Raw genomic sequence first — 23,927 nt, 5'->3', positions numbered from 1 at the left:
TTCCAAATCTGTTGCTTATTCACACATTGCACATCGAATGTAAATATGTTAGACATTTAGTAAAGCCTTTAAAGAAGCTAGACAAGCAGCTGAGGCATCTCAGATACTCAGTTCAAGGTAAGTGGATTAAGTCACCATGCTAAACCAATCTTTCTAAATTATGTAAGTCATAAAGCATCTCCATCTTGTAAATGGTATTATGCTTTACAAATTTTGGAGGCTCCACATAGAACAAAAATTGTCAAACTTGATCATGCATTAGAATCAACTGAAGGATTTGTTAAAAATGACTGAGTGTGTTCGGTGTGGTCTGAGAATTCCCATTTCTAACAGGTTCCATATTGGTGCGGACACATTTTGAGTTGCTCCCTTTGCAAATCACTGACTAGAAAAGCATACTAAATTCCTAGCCCTATGGAGGAACAAGTTAGAAAATTTTCTTGGAGAGGAATTCAAAAGCTGAAAGGCATATTTTGTTTCAAGATTTAGTAGATTATAATTAGCTACCCATAAATGAATTTAGAGCCTCAAATATTTGTATTATCACCTGGATTTATTAGAAAGGGAAGCTGAAGATGATAAATTTTATCTATGTATATACATATATATACATAGATATATGTGTCTATGTGATACATATGTAAATGTATGTGCATATTATATGTAATGATAGATATGTAATGTTATGATTTTAAAAACCTAACAAGTTTATATCTATTTTTCTCCACACAAATAAAATAATATGACTAATTAATTGATAAGTATGAATTTTCCTAAGGAACTTTTTGTTGTTTTGTTTTCTACCTTTGTAGGTGGCAAATCTTCCCAAAGACTATATGATAACCCTCAACTATGTCCCCGGGATGGACATTTTGGTATGTAAATTGTTCATTTCTGAGTTTTATTTTAGTAATTGACAGAAGAGATGGGATAGGAAATAACCTGCTTTTTAAGAGTTCGCTAATTCTCAATATTTGATGAAGATATTTTTGGAGTTTAGATATCTTTTGGATCACTTTTTTTTTTCTTTAAGCACTCACTGTACAATTCAGCATATTTCTTACAACTATTCTCTGAAACTAAATAAGATCCTCTTCTTGGAAGCTAGTCAAAGTTTTCTTTTTTTTCCTTGATTATCCCCCCACTGAAAATATTTGAGTGCAAAATTCAGTAGCTTTTTTCTTAACTTAAACAGTCTTACATAATTTAACATAAGCCAACAGTGTTTAATTTAATAGAATTTCTGAACTTCACAAGAAAATAGTTGATTATGAACACCACTCTGTTACTAAAATCACAAAGTTTTTACTACACAATACCAGAATTCATACATTAAGAAGATAAAATATTGGGCCCAAGGCAATGGCTCTAAGGTTAAATCCTCATCTTTCATGTGCCGGGATCCCATATGGTTTCCAGTTCATATCCCAGCTGCTGCATTTCCCAATCAGCTCCCTGTTTGTGGCCTGGGAGAACAGTCAAGGATGGCCCAAAGCCTTGGAATCCTACACCCGTGTGGGAGACCCTGAAGAAGCTCCTGGATTCACATTGGCTCAGCTCGTCTTTGCAGCCACCTGAAGGGTGAACCAGTAGATGGAAGATCTCCCTGTCTCTCATTCTCTCTGTAGATCAGCCTTTCCAATAGAAATAAATAAACATTAAAAAAAAAATAAAAACAAGATATTGACAGACATCACAGAAGTTTTCAGGTTGTATGATATTTAGCTCAAATAGATATCTTCAGGAATGAAACATTACAAGTAAAGCCTCTTAGAGTATGATCTTTTTCTATCTCTTACTAGTTCTCACTTTGTTTTTTAGGGGTAACAATTATTTTGCATTGGAATTTGTCAATTCCTGCTTTCAGGGCTTGCCATGAGGGCAGTATCTTAGAGTTGTATAGAGCGCAACAACACCCAGCAGCCCTGTGGGCTCTTTATGCTTTTACTACAGGGTATGCACTGCTAGTGAAGTTGTTGGACAAGTTTAGAAATTTTGTGTTGAGATGGACAGGTAGCCTGACTGTGAAGACACTGGCTCTGCATCTCATATCCTGGTACCTGGGTTTGAGTCCCTGCTCTGATCTAGACTCCATCTGCCAGTTAGTGCAGACCTTGAGAGGCCACAGTGATACCGCAAGCCACATGGAAGGCTCAGATTGGGTTCCCAGCACTGGCTTTTGTTAACATTTACAAAGTGAATCAGAATACAGAGGGCTCTGTCTGCATGTCTGTATCCCCGCCTTTAAAATAAACACCTAAATAAAAATTTATTTTGATGCCATTGTACTGTGTATACCGTTTAGAACCTTTCTAGTATTTTTCATCATTTCAACTTGTTGTTCCATGTATATTTATTGAAACCACTGAATAGTGTTCCTGCGGTAACTTTAAACCACTTGGTATTCTCTACTTTCAATTCTCTTGTGCCCATCATTTACCAAATACTTATTACATATTGCATTAGCTTTTGAGTTACTTTTATGGTTCAACAAATCAAAATTATTACCAATTTGAGCATAGTACTCTGTTTTTTGTGCTTAAGATGCCTTTCAAGGACTACAAGGCTATCATTGTAACAGAAAGTCAAAGGTTGTGTTTCTTTACGTTACTTAGTATGAACTACCTCCAGTTTTTATCCTTAGAAAATAGCTTTAGATTTGAACTATAATACTGCAATAAGGTGCAGTAATCTACCATGGGGAGAGGGTCTGGGGAGGGGTTGGGGGAACCGCAGAGCCTAGGAAAAGATGTCATAAAATGAAATGCAATAAAAAAATTAGCAAAAAAAAAAAAAAAAAGAAGAAAATAGCCTTAGAACATGTATCTTCGTGTTGAACATGTTATCAACAAACTCAGGTCAATGTTCACCTTTATTGTGTTAGGGAGAGTTCTCTGGAAATTGAAATGTGAAATTATAACAGCCTGTGGGCGAATTAACCCAATTGGCTGGTCATGCAGTCAACAAGACTTCGGTTAGGAAAAACTAGGGAGCCAGTACTTTCTCCAGGTTTTAAACAAGTACACATCTGTTAGGAATGAGCCTTATGTTAAAAGGGTTTAATAATTACTGGGAAGATACTATCTGGCCTTTGGGTAGCAGTTTAAAAAAAAAAAAACCCTGACACACTAAGGTTTACAGTGCAAGAAGTACTTTGCCCAAGGTTGTACAACTGAAAAGGGAGAGTGATCTAAAGAAAACTCTAGGTTATCTGACTCTTAACCCTGGGTTAGAGTGTGGAGATGGGAAAGTGCGGGAAGGGAAGTGGGAGGTAATAAGGACCCACCCCTGCTCCGGACTGCACTGCCTTTATGCTGATTGCCAGACTTTCTTTGGAAGAAGTCCTGCTGCTCTTTTTGAAAAGTGTCACCCTGAAAATACCTTCATAGATCATTTGTGTTTGTGTCATCACAGATCGTGCTAAATCATAGATTCCGGTATTGGCTGGCGATAACCAAAGCCAGACTTGCACAAATAAAGCCGAGGTATTGCCACATTTTTTGTGCTTGTTTCTGTAATTGAGAAGAGTTGGCTATTGTTTGGTCTTGGCATGCTATTCTGGAACTACTGCAGAAGCACTGTTCTTGGTCACCAGGGTTGGCAGGAGAAACAAGCCTGAGCATGGAACTTTGGACACAAACAGGGGTCTTACCCTTTGTTTTACCTTCATGTTAGTTCTTGCCAAGAGCAGAGGAGAGAGGCCTCTGGTTATTTGTAGGGGTCAGAGCTCCAGATGCCTTATCTTTTGTTTTTAAACAATACAGGGTGGAGTGTGAATGGGTGCCAGAAAGACCCCCTGGGACCAAAGCTGTACACTTCTGCCTTACACATTGGGCATAAGCAAGCTCTAGAATAGAATACACTTTTTTTTTAACCTTTGTTTTATAAATCAACCAAATACTCTTGAAAAGGAAAGTCTGCTCTTCTAAGGGCCTCCTTATAAAATTACCTACCAGATTCTCTCACAAATAGCAGGGTGTTATTAACCAGTTAGTATTTAATTCCAACTGTAATCAGCAATTCTATTTTAAACTCTTGGAAGCTATAATGTTGCCAGACTATGAGGTAGTAGTTTCTTCAACTTAACCTTAAAAAATATCTAAGTATTTCTGTTCTTTGTCATCTGTAGTGACGATATTTTTGTAGAACTGAAAAAGTTGCTGAATTTGTGACATAAATCATAGGTGACTTATTGAAGTAAAAATTGATTTGTTGATTTTTACATGAAGCAAGTTATACATCATCAGTTTGGGAAATAATTTCAAATTTACAGAAAAGTTGCAGCAACATTCAAAGAACATTCATATACATCTTTAATCTAGATTCTTATATGATTAATATCCAGCCTAATCATTTGCTGTAGCAGTTGTTTTACTGTTTTTCATGCATGTGTTTTGGTTACTTTTCTGACCCGTTAATTAACTTACATACCTTATGGCCATTTACTCCTAAATACTTCAGAGTAGATTTTCTGAGTAAACGATAATTGTTTTATCTTAAACATGGTACATTAACAGTATCAATAAATTTAGCAATAATTTAAAACTTTCTGTTGACTGGTTTTTCAATTTTGGTCATTTAAAAAAAATTTCCTTGTTTGAGAGGAACATTGATCAAGACAGAGAAGAGAGAGAAAGAGAGAGAGAGAATCAGCCATTCACTGGTTCATACCCCATCAGGCCTCAATAGCCAGGGCTGAGCCAAGCAGAAGTCAGGAGTTCTATTTTCTTTCTTTCTTTTTTTTTTATTATTTTTAATTCATTAATTACATTGTATTATGTGACACAGTTTCATAGGTACTTGGATTCTCCCCACCGCTCCCCAAACCCTCCCACCATGGTGGATTTCTCCACCTTGTTGCATAACCACAGTTCAAGTTCAGTTGAGATTCCCCTATTACAAGCATATACCAAACACAGAGTCCAGCATCTTATTGTCCAGTCAAGTTCAATGGCTTCTTAGGTATACCCTCTCTGGTCTGAAGACAGAGCGAGCAGAGTATCTTCTGGTTTCCCACTTGGGTAGCAGGTATGCAAGTGCTTGGGCCATCATCCTCTACCTTCACAAGCGAATCAACAAGAATTTGCATTGGAAGTGCAGTAGTAGGAATTTGAATCAATTACTCAGAAATGGGATGTCTGTGTCCCAAGAGGTATCTTAGTCCTATAAGCCTCAACAGCATATATCCCGTGACTATCATTTTGATATTATGTGCATAATGACTCACCAAGGATATTTTGTCTTATGAACATATGACTTATGCAAACAACTTTAGAGGTATAAATAATTTTGATATGGGGAGATTGTTCTGGATTCATTATCTAGATGGGCCCAATCAATTCACATGAATCCTTATAAAAGTGAGGCAAGATATCAGTAGCAGAGGTAAATCTGAAATGTTAAAATATAGGATTTAAAGATGGGGCTGGTGTAGTGGTTCAAACTGCAGCCTGCAGAGCCAGCATCCTGTTTTGATCACTGTTAAGAGTCCCAGCTGCTCTTCCAGCTGCATGCTAATGAGCTGGAAAAGCAGCAGAAGATGGCCCGAGTGCTTGGGTCACTGCATCCACGTGGTAGACCTCTAAGGAACTCCTGGCCCTGGCTTCGGATTGCCCCAGCTCTAGCGGTTGCTGCCACTTGGAGAATGAACCAACAGAAGGATGACTGTCTCTCCTTCTCTTTTTCTCTCTTTTTTTTTAACTCTACATTTCAAATAGATAAATCTTTAAAAAGAAATGCAGGAATGGACCATAAGCCATAGACCACAGTTGCCTATGTGACAGAGGTGACACAGAAGCTGACACAAGCAAAGAAGATGCTCCTTTAGAACTTTCAGAAAACACAAAGCCCCAATGAACACCTCGACCTCAGTAAGACCTACTTAGCATTTCTGATCTCAGTGATTATCAAGCAATACATTTGCATTTTTGAGCCACCATGTTTGTTGCAATATACTAAAGAAGCAATAGGAAGTGAATATGCCAGCTCTTTTTCGTCTCCTTCAGTGTTTCTCTGCCTTTCTTAGTTTTTATGGCAACAAAATTATTCCACCTGACAATTAACCTAAAAAGTGTAATAGTCCACTGTGCATTTTACACATGCCACACATTCCAGTTCATATACTACGTTTTCATCAGTAATATTTATTCCACACTTAGATGTTCACAAAATTTACTGTGGGAATCACAGACCTAAGTTTTCCCAGAAATATTTTAAAGTTGGATCAAGTGTTACCTGCTCAGTCACACTAAGCACATTTGGAAAGTAGCTGCAGGTGCATAGTGACTTTGAGATACAGAGACTAAAACTTGGGCCTCTGGTTCATCAAGCTTTGCTTTGCTTGCTACCCTGAGCTATTCTTTTACTGCTGGTTTGGCTCTGCTCAGGAGCCATTCCAGGCCTGCCCTGGGAAATTACAATGCTTGAGTTGAGTACAACCTTAATCACACTGAGGTTTCTTCAACACTTCAATTCAAACAAGAAAGTGCAGTTAGATGACTAAAGTGAACTCAGAGGACCCAAATAAACTGTTTAAGAAAAGGCCTAAAGTAAATCATTACAATTCCAACTCATTCAAAAAGATGATGTTGAAAATGCTTAACCTGGCCAATGTGAACACACAATCATTTAAATTTACCTGCTCTGGGGCTGTTGTGGTGGCACAGCAAGCTAATCCTCTGCCTGTGTATTGGCATCCAATATGGATGCTGGTTCATGTCCCAGCTGCTCTACTCCTGATACAGCTCCTTCTTATGGCCTGGGAAAGCAGTAGAGGATGGCTGCAGTCCTTGAGCCCCTTGTACCCTGTGGGAGACTAGGAGGGAGCTATAGGCTCCTGGCTTCAGATGAGCTCAGCTTTGGCCATTGAGGCCATGTGGGAATTGAGCCAGCAGATGGAAGATCTCTCTGTATGTCTCTCTTTTCAGTATAAATCTTTCAAATAAAAATAAATAAATCTTTTAAAAGTAATTAATTAGCTTGCCCATTGAATGTTTGCTAGTGGTAAAGGAGTGTCATCTGTCCATCCTTAAGGGTAAACACCAAGGGGATAATAACGTCCAGTAATGGCAGTTAACGTTGTATCACTGTCAGGGTTGCTCGGAGAAATTACTTTCACTTCTATGACACTAGATTAGGTGAAATGAAATAATCATTTCAATTCCTAAGAAATTTCTAAATTGAGCCCAATAACCATTATATGTGGTCCAGATGTAAGAAGACATGAGTCACAGTGAATCCAACAGAAAGCAGACTAGCTGTATTTGTCCTGACTATCCTCATGATGATTAAATAAATAAATAAATACTAGATGAGTGACAGAGTCTTGCATCCTAATGTTTCATTCTAACTTGTCATGTGACCTTGCCCTAGGACTTGGCTTTGCACTTATGCAATTGGTAGGACTGGAACATAAGACCTTTAATATTGCTTTGAGATCAAAAATACTATGATATTACTGACAGCATGAGGGTAGTCAAGGCAAATATAGCTAGTCTACTTTCTGCTGGATTCACTGTGACTCCTGTATTCTTACATTTGGACCACATAATGGTTATTGGGCTCAATTTAGAAATTTCTTAGGAATTGATATGATTATCTCATTCATGTATTCTAGTGTCATAGAAATGTCATTTTGATGGCTTAGCCTCAACATTGATGCTAAGAGTACCAGACTAAAAAAATTCTTTATGCATTGGTATTTCATATCTCGACTTCTCCCAAAAACGGACTTGACAAAGAAAACAAAATCAGCTGTAGGTGGGGAAGTATTATTGGAAACTAAGCTGGACATCAAGGCTGGCTAATAATTCTCGCAAATATTCCTCAAAGACTTCATCTTTTAGCAGATAGGACTTTTCTTCCTGAGCATCTTTTTCTCCTCAATACCTTTGCAAAGAACTCTTACCAGATAGAAGCCAACTTTTAGGCCAGTGAAAAAGTTTAGAGCTATTTTTTGTAAAAATAACTACCAAATAAATAGTAAAACTTGCATTTATGAAGAGATATTATGATATATTTTGCACACTCTCAGCTTTTAACTTGATACACTTTTTAGTTTAATTAATCTATTTGAAAGGCAGAGAGAGATCTTCCATTTGCTGGTTCACTATCCAAATGCCCACAGCACCCGGGGCTGGGTCAGGTTGAAACCAAGAACTCCATCTGGGTTTCTCAACAGGGTGGTGGGAACCCAAGTGCTGGAGCCATCGCTTGCAGCTTTTCCCTGTGTGCACCAGCAGGAAGCTGAAGGGAAAGCAGGCTAGCCAAGGAAATATTAGTATTCCAAGTGCCAGTTTAAGCTGCTGCAACGCCATGGGCACCCCAAATTCCATGAATTTAATGGTGACTGCTCTTACAGGCTCTTGGCATCTAATACTGATGCAGAATGATAAGTCAAACTCCTTCTAACTGATAAACCAGTGCAGTTTGTTGAATGAGGTAGGGAAAGCAAAAGTGAAAATAGGCCACATTATGAAATCCCCAGTGTCTTTTTTACAGCACACAGTTTGTTTGGGAGCAGGGGGATGGATATCTCAAATTTACCAGCTCTGAGACAACAGAAGTGATAGATCATATTTCTTATACAATTTATATATCCTCTTTAAAAAATTATGCTTGGGGGACTGGTACAGTAACCTAGTGGCTAAAGTCCTCCCCTTGCAGGCATCTGTATCCCATGTGGACACTGGTTCATGTCCTGTCTGTTCCACTTCCTCTCCAACTCCCTGCTTATAGCCTGGAAAGTAGTAAAGGATGGTCCAAAGCCTTGGGACCCTGCATCCATGTAGGAGACCAGAAGTTCTTGGCTCCTTGCTTCAGATCAGCTCAGCTCCAGTCATTGCAGCCACATGGGGAGTGAACCAGTGGATGGAAGATCTTTCTCTCTGTCTCTCCTTCTCTCTGTAGATCTGCCTTTCCAATATAAATAAATAAATCTTTTAAAAATTATGCTTGGTTTTAGAATATAGATGATAAATTCATAGTTGATTTCTGGAGGCAGTAATGGTTTAGTTGTGCATAGAATATTGTTGATTCCATTTATTTTTCATTTTATCTTTTATTTAATAATTCAGTAAACTTGTGGATCTGGTGCTCTTGATTCTTTGAAAGCCTTAACTCATCAGGGGAGAGACATACACTCCCGTCAAGGAGATGATTTCAATATAATTGAGTCGTTAGAATTATAGAATAATAATAATAGGAATAAAAATGCATGTCATTCCAGTAGTACTGGGAAGAGTTAGATTCGGCTAACCCAGAAACTAATTAACTAGGTAACATAGAAAATGTGAGACAAACTACTAATAAAGAAGCTAAGAAATTATTTGGACTATGGAGTCAAATGAAAATCCAGACAAATTTTTCTTTAAAAGTCTAGTCTCTATTTTTTCTTTGGGAACTTTGGATATGGTGAACAAACTATCAAATTACATGTACTTAAGAAATTTGAAAACTCTTGTTATCAGCTCTTTGACATCTTGTGTGACTATCAACTTCACTAATCTTCACAATCTTCCAGTGAAAAAAAGAATACTAAACTTTATGTTCTTCGAGTGAATGTTGTGTAGATTATTCAAAATTATTTAAGTTTAAAATGACAACTAATAGAAACTCTGATGATGCCACTTGCTTGGTCAAAGGGAAGAAATACATTTATGAAACTGACATTCTGTTATAGAAGATCCCAGAAAAAGCTATGTAAGAATATCCATATAAATTTCTAGAAAGAATGTGAAAAGACAATGTTATTTGTCAGACACACAAAAAAATTTGAATGCTCACAGCAGAATAATCTAGTTAGTGAAAGCTCTCTGGCAAGTAACTATTATTCCAAGAGAACTTGCGTGCGCCATGTTCCACAGCCTAGAAGCCCTTGCAATTGGGCTATCTAGAATGAATTTCCACTGCTTAAAAGAGAAAGCTGCAGGACAATTCAGTACCTAAAAACAGACTGACAACTTCAAAAGAGACCTGTTAGTGATGCAAGTATAAACTTGCGTGTGCTGTAGATAAGTATTCATGTAGCAAAATGAAGAATCTATTCTGAACATACTTTGGAAGTACATAGTCTTTAACCTGATTGTGATAAGCTGAATTGGCCACTTGAACTAATTCCCATTGTGGAGTTTGTTTATCCAGTTTCCCTAAGGTTAGAGCCAACAATTCTAAAAGCTTGAATGACATTTAATGCCTCCAGTAATTGGGGTTTACTGGCTTGTACATAAACTAGATTTCTATTTTGTTGTATGATATTAATTGTCCTGTCAAATTAATATAAAATGGGTTTCTTGAGTTTAGAATAAAGGGTATTTTTTTTCACCACAGAGATATTGTTTATAAGTAGATACTCTGGGTATTTTGATTTCTTTTACATAGCATGAATTACTCTCATTTCAATACTTTTATTGCAATAGACATTTTATTCAATTACTTATAAAAGTTAAACTATATTCAGTTACTACTGTTACATTTAAACTTTATATTGAAACTTTTTGCTAGAAATGTACTTCATTTCTTTGTAAATGCACCTACCTAATATCTTTGGGTTTACCTCTTGGCATTGGCATGCAAAAAGCTAAAACACTCACTGTTCTTTACAGAAAGAGTGTACTCATCCTTAATACAGAGGATTTTTTATTTTTCACTCATTTGCTTTATTCACTCGTGTATCCACTCATCACCACAAGGAACAAGACTTAAAAAAAAAAAGCTGCCCTCAAGAAACTTATTTTCAAATTATCTATACCATCTGCTCAAAGGTACCCTTTCTAGAAGGTTCTGTAATGGACAAGCACATAAGATTCAGAGTCATTGTAGCATGCCCTGAGTCCCAGCTACAACTCCAATCAAATACACCAGATCTCAAAGCTTGAGCTTCCATGAGGCAAGACAGGCCCCATGGGTTGGGCTGTCTGGTTTACTGCTGTCCTCTCTCAGTCTTTACATTTTACTAGTTTTTGAGTAATGAATACATTTTCAGTTTTATACTGGATCCCATAATGTCACTACCTTTGTCACAAGATAGAAGGGCTTCTCTCTTAGACTACTGCCACCAGGGTCATTTTTTTAAACACTGACATGATTTACCTGTTCAGAAGCATGGAAATCTATTCAGCACTTTAGAAACATAGCTAGTATTAATCAACTCTTTTGTATCCTACTTCACCAAAAGACTGAGCGTTCAACTCTCAACTATTTCTTTTTTTCAATTCCCTTTGCATTTAAAGCTCTTTTGAGTTTACACTGAGTAAATAATAAAATTCAATATGATTAGATTCCATTAATACCTGAACTTTATTGAAAATTAAAATAGGTTCTGTCTTAGCTTAATTTTATTCCACGGAACAGCAAAATTTTGTCCTCAATAATCTTCTTTAGTTTTTATGCATTTATGAATTTTTAAACAATATATTAGAGCTGAGTTTAACAAGACAGGAGAGTTGACCTTTCTGCTTTAAGAAAACCCATTGTCCAGCAGCCAGTGACTGAAGTGGTGATGGTTTTAAAGAGTGCTCAAAGTTTACTGCACTTCCTTAACTGGGGGCTTTGTCTCCTTTCTTTCCATTTCCTGCAGCCAAGTCACTGTTGGATACGGGACATGGTATTACAGTTGTCAGTCAGCTTGACCAATCTTCTGGATAAGTTTTCAAATATTTCTGAAGGCTTGAGTAATTATTCCATCATAGACAAACTTGGGAAAATAGTGGATGACCTTGTGGAATGTGTGGAAGAAAACTCACCCAAGGTAATTTGTGGTTTATTGAGACTGTTTGTTATTGTTATTATTATCATTATTATTATTAATCTTCTGTAAAACTTATGCTAATTAGTAGTTTGGAGTTGAGGGGATGGGACATGAGACAATTTGTGTTGTTTAGGAGCCATGAACTTTAAACTTAAAACAGTGTTTAAAAAGTTTTCCCTTTTTTATTTGAAAGACCAAGAGATGGGAGGTACAGGAGAGAGATCTATTTGATGACTCCTTCCCCAAATGCCTACAATAGGTGGGCCAGGCTGAAGCCATGGGCCAGAAACTTCATCAGAGTGTACCACATCAGCAGGGCGGTAGGGAATCAAGTACCTGACCCATCACCTGCTGTCTCTGATGGCACACACACAGGAAGTTGGATCTGAATCAGGGACAGGGGCTGAGCCAAGCTACTCCAACAGGGTGATGTAGGCTTCTAATAAGAATGTTAATACTATGATCAGAAAGATAGATGTTAACAAATCTTGACATTATTATATAGCACAGTGTGTATGTTATGATAGGGTTTAGAGCTTAAATGGACAAAGATTAGCCTCTTGGGTTTGTAGAAATTTAGACATAATGTTTTAAATGTGATTCTTCACCTTATAATATCTAAATACCATTGGCCCTCTCTGATCAAATTTTCAGCTGCTGTTAAGAACCAATTTCAACATCAGTGTCATTGTGCTTGGTGATCTTAGGATTATTACTATACAAAAATCACATTTCATCAATTTTGCTATATTATTTTATAACTTCTAAAACCAGAATATATTGACCTTACAATTAATGATCCCAAGCATTAGCATCTCTATTTTATATGACTACAATAGATGGTGTTGATAGCATTCATAATAAGAGATGACAAAAAAGCAAGCCATACAATATAAAATGCCATGAAGGAAATCATAGATGCATGGGACTTCAGCAATGAATAGGTGTTCCGAAAATGGCAGTGCTGGGAAAAACACTGCAAATAACAAAGAGCATACATTACAAATTGTGATGCTTTGGCCTGGGACCTAAGAGATTGCAAATGGTATTTCTCATTTTGGGGAATGAGCTACTGTATATAAAACACTTAGAATAACACAGTTTAGCAATTGATGGATTTTTAAAATCACCCATTTATGGAACCCTAAAATGCATTTGCTTTGATTTTTGTGTAAATTAATTGTACTATTTCATTCTTTTGTGATTTGCTTCTTTCTCTCAGCAATATGTTTGTAACATGTATCCAGTTTGCTGCATGCACCTGTGGTTAATTTGTTAATTGTATTCCATTGATTCAACACACTACTACTTCCTAAATTACTATTCCATTGATTGACATAAATGTTATAATCACTGAGAAATGTCTCACATGCTTTATGGTACATAGCTGCATAGGTACTAGGCTATTTACTTGCCTAAGAGTAGATATACTGGATCACTGGATGGGTACATATCCAACATTACTAGATAATATCCAATTTATCAATCTACATTATATCCACAAGGTACAAGAATTCTTCATTCTATGCCCTTGCCAATATTCTACTCAGCCACACTTTTACAATTTTGGGGTATTAGAACATTTATTCCAGACAAGTCTCTTTAATGTCAACATTTTTATCTATTATTTATTTATTTGCTTGAAAGAAACAGAGAGGGAACTAGCTCCCCTCTGCTGGATCACTTCCCACATGTCTGTGATATCTAGGGCTACTGCAGAGTCAGAAGTGCAGAACTCATCGATCTCCTACAGGAGAGGTAGAGACTCAAGTCCCTGAGCCAGCACCTGCTGCTGACATAGGAACAGGATCAGAAATCAAGTGGGTAGCCAGGAGTGGAATCTTGACATTCCAGTATGAGATGCTGGCATCCCAAATACTGTCTGAACTGCCACACCCTTACACTTATGCTTGCCCCTACACTCCAGCACCAAATGCTTACCCCTACACTCATGTTCTTAATGAGCATCTCTAAAGAAAAATATCCTCTCTCAATTTTTGTTTATTTTTATTCAAGAGCTCGAGAGAGACACACAGACAGCTAGAACTCCTATTAATCCTCAACTAAAAGAACCAGGAACTCAACCCAGGTCTCCCACATGGGTAGCTGTGACCTAACTACTTGAGCCATACCAGCTACCTTCTGGGTATGCCTTTTCTGGAATGTAGAATCAGGAGTCACAGCTGGGCATGAAACCCAGCGACTTGCATGTAGGACAGTCATCATAACTGGCCCTGTAATTGCTGGGTCCACACCTACTCTGCTCTGCAGTTTTTGACAGGATCATTTGATTGTTATGACATTGTGTTCACTGCACCCTTCTTTCCCACAACAACTTGGATCATGAGTTGAGTCCCATGTTGAGCTGGTGGGTCACTGTCCTTCTCTACCACGATGAACTGAGCTTATCAAACTGCAGTCTAGGAGTGTTCATTTTAAGAGTTCAAATACTTGCATCACTAAAGGACAATTATCTTCCATTATTTTGGCAACCATGAAGTCTATAGATTATTTCAAAAGTAAAATCCTGCTTTTTCCCCCTTCTAGAATGTAAAAATATCATCCAAGAGGCCAGAACCCAGGCCCTTTACTCCTGAACAATTCTTTAGAATTTTTAATAGATCCATCGATGCCTTCAAGGACTTTATTGTGGTATCAGAAACTAGCGATTGTGTGCTTTCTTCAACATTAAGTCCTGAGAAAGGTAAGACATATACGCATCTCCAACTTTATTGCAAATATCAATCTTGAATCTTAAATGTGTACATAAGAATTCACCTTTGAGTCAAATATATGTGAGCCATAAAAAGATGCATGTGTGTTTGCCTAATAAAAAGCAAATATCAGTATCAGTGGCACAAAACAAACTGAATGCACATTTGTTGGTGTCTAAGCCAAAACAATGCTCATTGTTTTCAAATGAGAGAAATATGTGTGAATAAACAACATATGATAGGCATTAATATTTTCTGATATTTGCTGGTAATATACAATTGTATGATTCTTTATCTTCAGTCTTATTGTTCATTTCTGAGACATTTTTCTTAAGGCTTTAATGGAATCATGGCCTCTGATCCTCATCAGTTAACTCCATGTTGAGAGACAGCCCCTGGCCCACCACGGGGCCATTGTAACACAATCCTGAATTTTACTGCTTGTTCTTTTTTAAATGAAAAGTGACTGACCACTGGTCATTATTCATATTTATTAGCACTAGTAGGCATAAATCTCTGCTCTGTGGGGGTGAGTGTGGCGAATATCTTCATGAATAGAGAGCACCAGGACTCAGTGTGAAATAAATAGGGTCTGCTATTCTAGATTTGGGAAGTGGACCTGGCCTGTACTCGTGGGTTGTACTTCACCTTTTGGGGACACTGTAATTCATATAAAACCATATAACACTGACGCATTATTGCTTTCTATTTAGATTCCAGAGTCAGTGTCACAAAACCATTTATGTTACCCCCTGTTGCAGCCAGCTCCCTTAGGAATGACAGCAGTAGCAGTAATAGTAAGTACTCCTATCTGATTTAATGCATGCATGGCTCCAATTAGCACTATAGGAGTATTGCATGTGCTCTGAAGGAAGTTTCTACACCTACTACTATTCATACTGTTCTGTTACTGTTATTCCTCTTACGATCTTCCTGAGAACTAAATATTAGTTTTATCAAACTGGGCTTCCCTAGAGTTTGAGAATTGCTTGGGAGATTTGGGCCAATCACTTTTTTGCTAAGATTATTTCAATAAGGCATGAAATTAATTTTGGAAATGTGTTTCAGTTTTTGTCTTTGTAGACTACAATTAGATGTTGTGTTAAATTAAATTTTGTAAAATATACTTGACTATAATGGAATTCCTAAATGGAAGATAAAAATGCTAGTTGTGTATAATCCCAAGGGTCATTTTGGTTTTATATATTCATGTATCAGTACTCGCTGTTGCGTACTTGGAATTTATGCCTGTTATTTTCCTATAAAAGGATATGTTGGGAAAAGAATATTCTTCTCTGAAATTGCTGTCCTCCTTGGCCAAGAACATGGTTTCTGGAAGATTGTGTCCTCTTTTCAAATCCAGGCAGAGGTCACTGCAAAGGTTATTGGATTTATTACATGCTCTCAAGTCCCCATGGAATTTGCAGGAGGAATAAGAATCATCTAGAGAACTTAGCTAAAAAAGTCTTCCCCTAAGACTTAAGTGGAGCATTGTCATTTATGCAAGGACACAGAAGACATACATAGAAGGTGGAATGAGCCATTTATTACAAACCCACATTTACCTATTTGTCTATACTTAAGAAATTTAAAAATATATATAATCTGACAGTTTTACCTACCAAAAGCTGACCTGAACTGAGGTTATTTACAGTTTTAGTTGTTTTAAAAGTAAGACTGTTTCAAAAGTAAAATATTCGTGTTGGATGGCAAGTGAAACCCAGAATTCACTTTGGATAAATATATATTTGAAGGACAGAATCTTCTAAAAATCTATAATCCTGAATTACATTCCCAGTCAGATCTGAAGCTTTAAAAAAGGATTGTGTCTCATTTGAGTCTTAGTCAATTAAAATGTTTCTTACTATGAATTTTCTCTTTCCAAAGTGGCAATTTTGGCTTCTTAAATTCTCTACTTATAGCTTACCAATTTCTAACCTTTATTATTATTTCCTTCTATTGTTGTACTTTCTTACGGTGGTTAAAGTACTCATTGATTTTAAGTGATTCTTCCGTACCTATATACTCTTCAAGGAATAAGTGTCCTCGTGGACACTGTTTCATTTTTTTTCCTTTTTAATTCAAGAGGCAGATCTAGATCTCACCTGTAGGTTCACTCTCCAAGGCCTGTGATAGCCAAGAGAGGCCTGGTCGAGGACGGAAGCTGGACATTCATGGCAGCTGTCCTACCTCGGTGGCACCTGCACCGTCACCTTCTGCTTCCTAGGGGCTGCACTGGCCCATGGTGGAATCAGTCCCCAGAACCAGGAATCTAGTGCAGGCACTCCAAAATAGAATGCAGGTGTTTTCATCATTAGGCAAAATGCTGGCTTAGATCCCACATATTTTTCTATGTTGTATTTTCATTGTAATTTTAAAAAATATTTTAAAATTCTCTTTGTGATTTTTTTTTTCTGAATCAAGGGCAGTATAGAAATGGTTTGCTGGGTTTTTTTTAAAAGCTTTTATAAGTTTTCCTAAATGTAAAATTTGGATTTCCCTTGATGTCTCATTGCATTTAGTTTCTAAATTAACTCGGTTAGTTACTGTCAGAGAACATACTTTGTAATCTTCCAAAGTTTATGGAGACTTTTTATTTCTCAAGTTAGTTATAATGTGTTTATATTTTTTTTTTATCACTTACTTATTGAGAAAGGGGAATTTAAAATTTTTCCTTTTGCGGCCAGTCTGGTGGCTTCCCAGGCTGATCATCACCTGCCAGTGCTGGCATCCCATATGCTGTTCCGCTTCCCGATCCATCTCTCTGCCTATGGCCTGGGAAAGCAGTGGAGGATGGCTCAAGTCCTTTTGTTCTTGCAGCTAGAGGGAGACCTGGAGGAAGCTCCTGGCTCCCAGCTTTGAACCATCCCAGCTCTGGTTGCTGTGGCCATTTGGCGGGTGAAACCGTGGGTGGAATATCTCTATCTCTTTCCTCTCTGTCTACCTCTCCCTCTGTAACTGACTCCCCCCCACCAAATAAATAACACATCTTAAAAAAGAAGAAGTGCTTAAAAAAAAACTTTCTTTCCTATTGCCTGACTTTCGATTGTTTATTTGGAAGACAGAGCAATAAAAAATATACCTATCATCTTTTATATTTACTAACATTTTTTATTTCCTGTTCCTTTCATTCCACTTTAAAATCCAAGTTTCCATCTGCTGTTAATTACTTTCAGGCTGAAAATTTTCCTTTTGGTCTTCTTGTAGCACAGATCTACTGGCACAAATACTAGGAAAAAATTATTTTTTTCTTTTAATTAGAAATATATTTGTCTAGCATGCAGCTGCTACTTTTTTTCCAAAAAGATTTGCTTATTTATTACAATTATTTCATTGAAAGGCAAAGCAGCAGAAAGAGATCTTCCATCTTCTGATTCATTCCCCAAATGGCTGCAACAGTCAGGATCAAAGTTACAATCCATTACATCTTCCATGTCTACCACGTGGATGGCATGAAACCAAGTACTTGGGCCATCATCTCCTTTTCCCTGGGACCATTACTGTGAAGCAGGGTTAGATGCAGAATAGCCAGGACTCCAACTGGCACTCCTGGGAGTGCTCACAAGTCATGATTCATCTTGTACACCGTGATGCTGGCCACATAACTACTGCTTACTACTAGATATTTGGTTTCAGTAGACTTTTTTTTCCTCCCCATTATGTGTCTCATTTCCCTTCCAATGGTTTTTACTTTATTTCATGCAGACTGGCTAGTATAGACACCATGTCATTGAGTGGCTTCCAGATATTATAGCATTTCTTTAGAGGCTATTTTGTTTTGTTGCAGTTTTAATTACTGGTAGAAGTTTTAGCTTCTTTCTCAGGTTTGTTTTTAAACTTTCTTCAGGATATGGAGACCAACAGCGTTACTCCAAAGGCATGGAATCCCTGAGATATCCTTAGGGAACTCAGAAAGACTTGCTTTGTCCAAATTCACTTGTTCTCTGTTGTTGTGTGGCCGCAGGAGTCCCTGTCAAGGTTGTAACTGCTCAAGAGTGGCTTTCTGGCTTAGTTTTGTGACACGTCTTGCTGTGCATGTGCAGTTTATTCCAACAATAGCTTAAGGAGACATGACTGATTTCTGATGCTCTTCTCTGAACAGCTCTCTTCTTGCAAACACTTCTGTCCTACCATCCCACTCAAGTTGACAACCTCAAGTTTCAGTGTCTTGCTCAATCAACTCAGTGAGAACCTCGAGCTTTGCGGGAACGCTTTCACCACCCAATATGAAGGTGCCTCTCAGGCAGCAGATCCAAAGTCAGGAAGCATTAGCAGTCATCGGCCTCAGATCACGTCTTCTCTCAGGAATTACACTTCTGTGCTGGTTGTTGACTAATTTCTGAAAGTAGTTGCCTCACACAATTCTCCAGGATTGTAATTATTAAGGTTGAGAAGAGCTGTCTGCTGCAACTATGTGGTTGGAAGCAAAAGGATTTTCCTGCTGAGTTTGAAAGATAAATGTGAAAATCCTTTTCATTCCTATGCCTCTGTGGGGGTACCATTTTTTAATTCATTTTTTATTTATGTAAGCTGCATATGTCTCATATATACAGATTTAAGATTTACTTCTCACCCTACATTTTTAATAGCAGGATGAGGCAGCAGTCTTCTTTATTTTTTATAGTTTATTGTGCTTTTTTTTCCCAAAAAATTTAGGTCTTTTATTAACAGCTTTTCTCCAGGTGACATACTCATGAATATGTTACTTAGACACCTGTGTTTTAAATAGAAAGCGAAGAAATATTTGATATCTGTTGTCTTTATATCAATTTAAAATTGTAATGAACTGGTAAAAATAACAAATTTTCATGGTATTCATATTCTAAGAGAAATGGATGTGAAAAAATGTTCATAGTACAGTATATAATATGAATAACAACAGAATTATATAAATGTGCTAAGCTGTAGAATAAAGATGAGGATTTTCTGCTGCTTTTTGGAGAAGGGTCAGGACATTTTCAGAAGGAATGCTAACTGTCAAGAATAAGACTCAAAAGCTTGCCATGCCAGAGGAGCAGGGTTTATAAGGCCTATTCCAGAGATGTGAGAATATAAAGAAGAGTCATGGGATAATGTACAAGCCTACCATTTATCCAGAGGGACTTATGTTAACAATCGTAATGTCCTCGATGCCAAGTTAAAGAGATGTTTAATTTTGAGATACTTGCAGACCGTGTTTAAAAATGTAGAAGGAGATCCTTCGTTTGACATTATCGTATACATCTTCAGAAGTACAGACTTGAATCAGATTGTCTGGACCTACATTCCAACTCTAGCCCCTGGCCTAGCTATGAGACTTTGGACAAGTTACTTAAACTCTCTTGACAACTCCATCCAGCAGACACTGATAATAGTCCTTCACAGGGATTCTGTGAGTTTTAATGATTAGCACACACATACAAGTGGCATAACTGGGTCTTAGTAAGGACTCACCATTACAAGATTATAAGAACAATTAGATCCAATGAAACTGTGCTGCCATATTTCTGGTGTTCCTGCAGTGAGCTCTGAGTCTATTTCTTAAGTGCCCAGAGATCCACATCACAGGCATATTCATAGGATTACTTCTTAAGTTAAGCAAAGTTGCAGCACAATATTTCATGTTATTTTTAGGTGCTAGTCATTTTTAGTCACATCAAATAACTCAGTCTCAAGAATTTTGGACAGCAGACAGTTTTGATGATGAAATTCAATTAATGTGGTTAACCTTGGAATTTGGGGTTATTTCAATTCTTTCCAGATGAGTTCCCCCTCTGTTCAAGATCTCTGCAATCTGTATAAAAGCAAACCTTTGCTATCAGCTAGGGTTTGGGCCTCAAATAACCTTCCTAAAAGTCATTGGTTCCTAGCAGATACCTGGATTAGCAAGTGCTGAGGAACCACCTCTGCAGGTGAAAGCAGCAGGGTCCCTGGAGAATCCAAGTTCTGGTCTTTAAGCTCTATGCAGATTAGATGAAATAAAAAGGAAGGCAGTGAGGTTCGCTCATCTGAATCTTTCCTTATCTCTCTGCACTCTGCCTCTCCCTCTGTTTCTCCAGCAGGAGGACTGCTGCCATGTCATCATCAGATGCCAGCTCTTGTATTGACCGATAGTCCTAAAGTGGAACTGTGAAAGTGGTTAGCAAATCACAGCCCTCTCAGAGAGGGGACAGAAGTTTTCCAGAGCCAAGGGTTTGTTTGAGACTCCTTCCTTAGGCACCTTCCCCCTCCTTCACAATCGTTTTGGGTGGCCAATTCTAAAATACAATCACTACCTCGTTAGCGTCTTCTGGGCTTTTTTTGTCAGTAGGTCACTCCTTTTCTGTGATCTGAGTGGTGAAATGCAAGACTCGGGTTTTACGTTTGGGTAGAAGAGTAAAAAACAAGGCTCTCAGTTATTAAAAAGAATGCAACACAATTGTTTGCAGTCAGATGGGCCAAATTGGACACCATTATGCTAAGGAAAATGAGCCAGTCTCAAAAGATCAGATACTACATGTTTGCTCTAACATAACTTCCATCAGGAACAAGGGAGATGGCTGTTGGATTCCAGTGCATCTTGCTGACCAATCATAGGACATAAGAGTTCTCTATAGCACCATCTTTTCTTTTCTTTTTTTTTTTTTTTTGTTTATTTTTATTGGGAAGGCAGATTTACAGAGAGAAAGAGAGACAGAGAGAAAAATCTTTTGTCCACTGGTTCCCTCCCCAAGTGGCCACAATGGCTGAAGCTGAGCCGATCAGAAGATAGGAGCCAGGAACTTCCTCTCAGTCTCCACATGGCCATAGCACTGTCTTAACTCATTAGTTTTGTATTATGGTTTGGTAACAAAATATCAATGGCACCCTTTGTGCTCCATGTACATTTGTTAGGGCCTCACAAGAAAGTCACATAGTCAGATCTTTCACAATTATATATCAGCAATTCCGGTGAACATAGGAGGCAGTAACAAATGGGTGATCAAGAATTCGAACACAAATCACCAAAATATTTTTCATAAATAATGACACTAGAATTCCTAAAACAGTAACAATAACACTATTCCTGCTGTACCAAATCCTATTGTATAATTCAGGCTCTTTTTTGTTTGTTTATTTTGGGTTTTTGTATAAACTCAAGTTTGAGATCCTGAAGCTGCCATGAGGCTGTAATTTGTGGGTGGGTCAGAAGATCTCTTAGTCTTCTTCAGGAGGTAGTTCAGAGTTATATAAATTGATAAACCCATTTGCTAAAAATCACTACCAAACCCTTTGCAGCTTACACTGGATTCCCATTGCTCATTTTTTTCTCTTCCCCAACATATACACATGCATTGGATAAACATGCAAACATCCTATCAGTAGAGTCTCTGGAAACATAGGAATCATTTAAATAGGTAATTTCCTGCTCCCAGTCCACAAATGGTGAAAAAAATGGACAATTCCTCTTGTCACTGCAGTAGATACATTTCTTATCTCAGGCTAATTCTCTGAGTTTATTTTTCTCTTATAAATGATGCTATACATTTGTGGATAGGTTCTTTTATATGATATGCTTGAGGTACTCCATGTATTACCTAAGTAATTGTAGGCTGATCCTGTAACACAAAATACTGTTGCAGAGTTAACCAAGAGCTGTCCGCTTTACCTGGACTTAGTTTACATTTTTATCATGTAATTGTTTGAATTTTATAAATTCTCAATTTTATTATAGCTTCCAACAAACCTTCCAAATTTAACTGGCAAGCTATCATGTCTGTGCCAACATTTCTGAGAGCCACCTTTGTAAAAAGACAGGTGGAAAAATCTGTCAGAGTAAGCTTCATTTTATGACACAAAGACCTTGTGAGAGAGGTGTTCTATTTAATTCAAAAATGATTCTGCTTCTAGTGGAAGAGTGAGGCCAGACTAAGAAAGAGGCCCCCCAGATATCCTATTTGTCTTCTCTGTCACTAAGTTCTTATGCAGAGTTAGTGAGTATGGGATGGCACAGGTGCTTTCAAGCAATTTTAGACTTAGTTTCAAATTCTCCAACATAAAAAGACTGAACAATCAAATGTTTTGTGCATGGTATGGTGCCTGTCCCTACCAAATACCCCACAAATGTATATGGGAAATGTAAATCAGGATGAAGTAACCCAAAGCACTAGAAACACAGAGCACTCTTAATGCCAATATTTGCAAGAGGTCAGAGATAGGGAAGGAGTACAGATTTGGATCCATATTGTAAAAATCTCATCTTTAAAATTGTGGGCCAGATACCAAGAGTGGGGAAGTGAAAGAACACTTGAAGCAAAAGGTACAGGAAGCAGATTTGCTTAGAAGTATATGCCATTCCCTCCAGGAGTATGCCAAGTTTGTCATCCTGATAACTTCCACTTTAATCAAGTCAAACTTCTACCTGTCTGAAATTTCTTTCCTTTTTAAATGTACTCATCTTTCGGAGACTGCATGAACTTACATTGCTTTGCAACAACAGTCCTCAGCATAAGTAAGCCTTTTCAATACTTTAGATGTAGGTCAAGAATACATTGTGGAAACAGTTGAGATCAAGCACAGTACAACAGGAAAACCTCCAGGACCTATCTGCTGTATTCACCACTGTGCTCTTTAATCATTACAGGCAGGGCCGCCAGTTCCATTGGAGACTCCAGCCTACAATGGGCAGCCATGGCATTGCCAGCATTCTTTTCTCTTGTGATCGGCTTTGCTTTTGGAGCTTTATACTGGAAGGTAAGTGTTGCTGTTCTTTTATTTTTCCTCATATTCATCCTCCTATCCTATTTGTTTAAACAGATTTCCATTTTCCAAGAAGAGATCCTACAAAGGGAACAGTGAGTTCTGCCTTAATGATTTCACTAGAATCTAGAAGGTTCCTACCATTGCTCATTATGCTTTCGGGAAACTTAAAGAAGAGGAAAACATACTGAAAATCATCTGATTGCAGCAGAGCTAGAAATGCCTTTTATATAAGTGCTGTTTTGAATTCCTGCTCTTTGTTCTTTTATTTTTCTGGAAGCCTGTGTAAAATTTAAAATGTGCTAAATCATCATGAGTCAAGTTTTTGGAAATGTCTTTTGAGTTTGATTACTATTCAGATCTGTCAGTCTCTTTATTACTCTTCCATCCCCAACATCCTAAAAATGCTGTGTGGATAACACTGCCTTTTGCATGATTTTTTTTATTGTGAAATATTTTGCATGCTATATGCAGAAAAAGATAGTTATTTATGGGTTTGGACATGAAATGTGAAAGAGAAGGGCCACTGACTTCTTCAGGATTCTATCATTCAGTAATGTTTTTACAATTTTTGTCATTATTCTTTTCCCAGAAGAAACAACCAAATCTTACGAGGGCAGTTGAAAATACACAGATTAATGAAGAGGATAATGAGATAAGGTACTTGGTTTTGCTCATATCTGCATAAGGAGACTTGGCACTGCCATTTCAGGAGTTGTGCGTGCACATCCTCGTTTTCGGAAGTTGTTCACTAGCATGAAGTCCATCCC

At 37.6% G+C, this 23,927-nt stretch overlaps 1 protein-coding gene across 2 annotated transcripts in view; it reads left to right on the top strand.

Moving 5' to 3' along the window:
• Positions 1-23,927, top strand: part of KITLG (KIT ligand) — a 93,135-nt gene that overhangs the window by 56,875 nt on the left and 12,333 nt on the right. The window contains exons 3-8 of one of the 2 annotated variants that reach the window (XM_058673460.1): positions 813-875; positions 11,576-11,746; positions 14,294-14,450; positions 15,174-15,257; positions 23,042-23,151; positions 23,750-23,817. In XM_058673460.1, coding sequence (XP_058529443.1) covers positions 813-875; positions 11,576-11,746; positions 14,294-14,450; positions 15,174-15,257; positions 23,042-23,151; positions 23,750-23,817 — 653 coding nt within the window. The remainder of the gene's footprint in view (positions 1-812; positions 876-11,575; positions 11,747-14,293; positions 14,451-15,173; positions 15,258-23,041; positions 23,152-23,749; positions 23,818-23,927) is intronic. The other variant, XM_004583081.2, reaches the window with a different exon arrangement.

Source organism: Ochotona princeps, chromosome 15 (assembly GCF_030435755.1).
Source record: "Ochotona princeps isolate mOchPri1 chromosome 15, mOchPri1.hap1, whole genome shotgun sequence".
Lineage (NCBI taxonomy): Eukaryota > Metazoa > Chordata > Mammalia > Lagomorpha > Ochotonidae > Ochotona > Ochotona princeps.
This window is presented reverse-complemented; position numbering and strand designations above follow the sequence as displayed.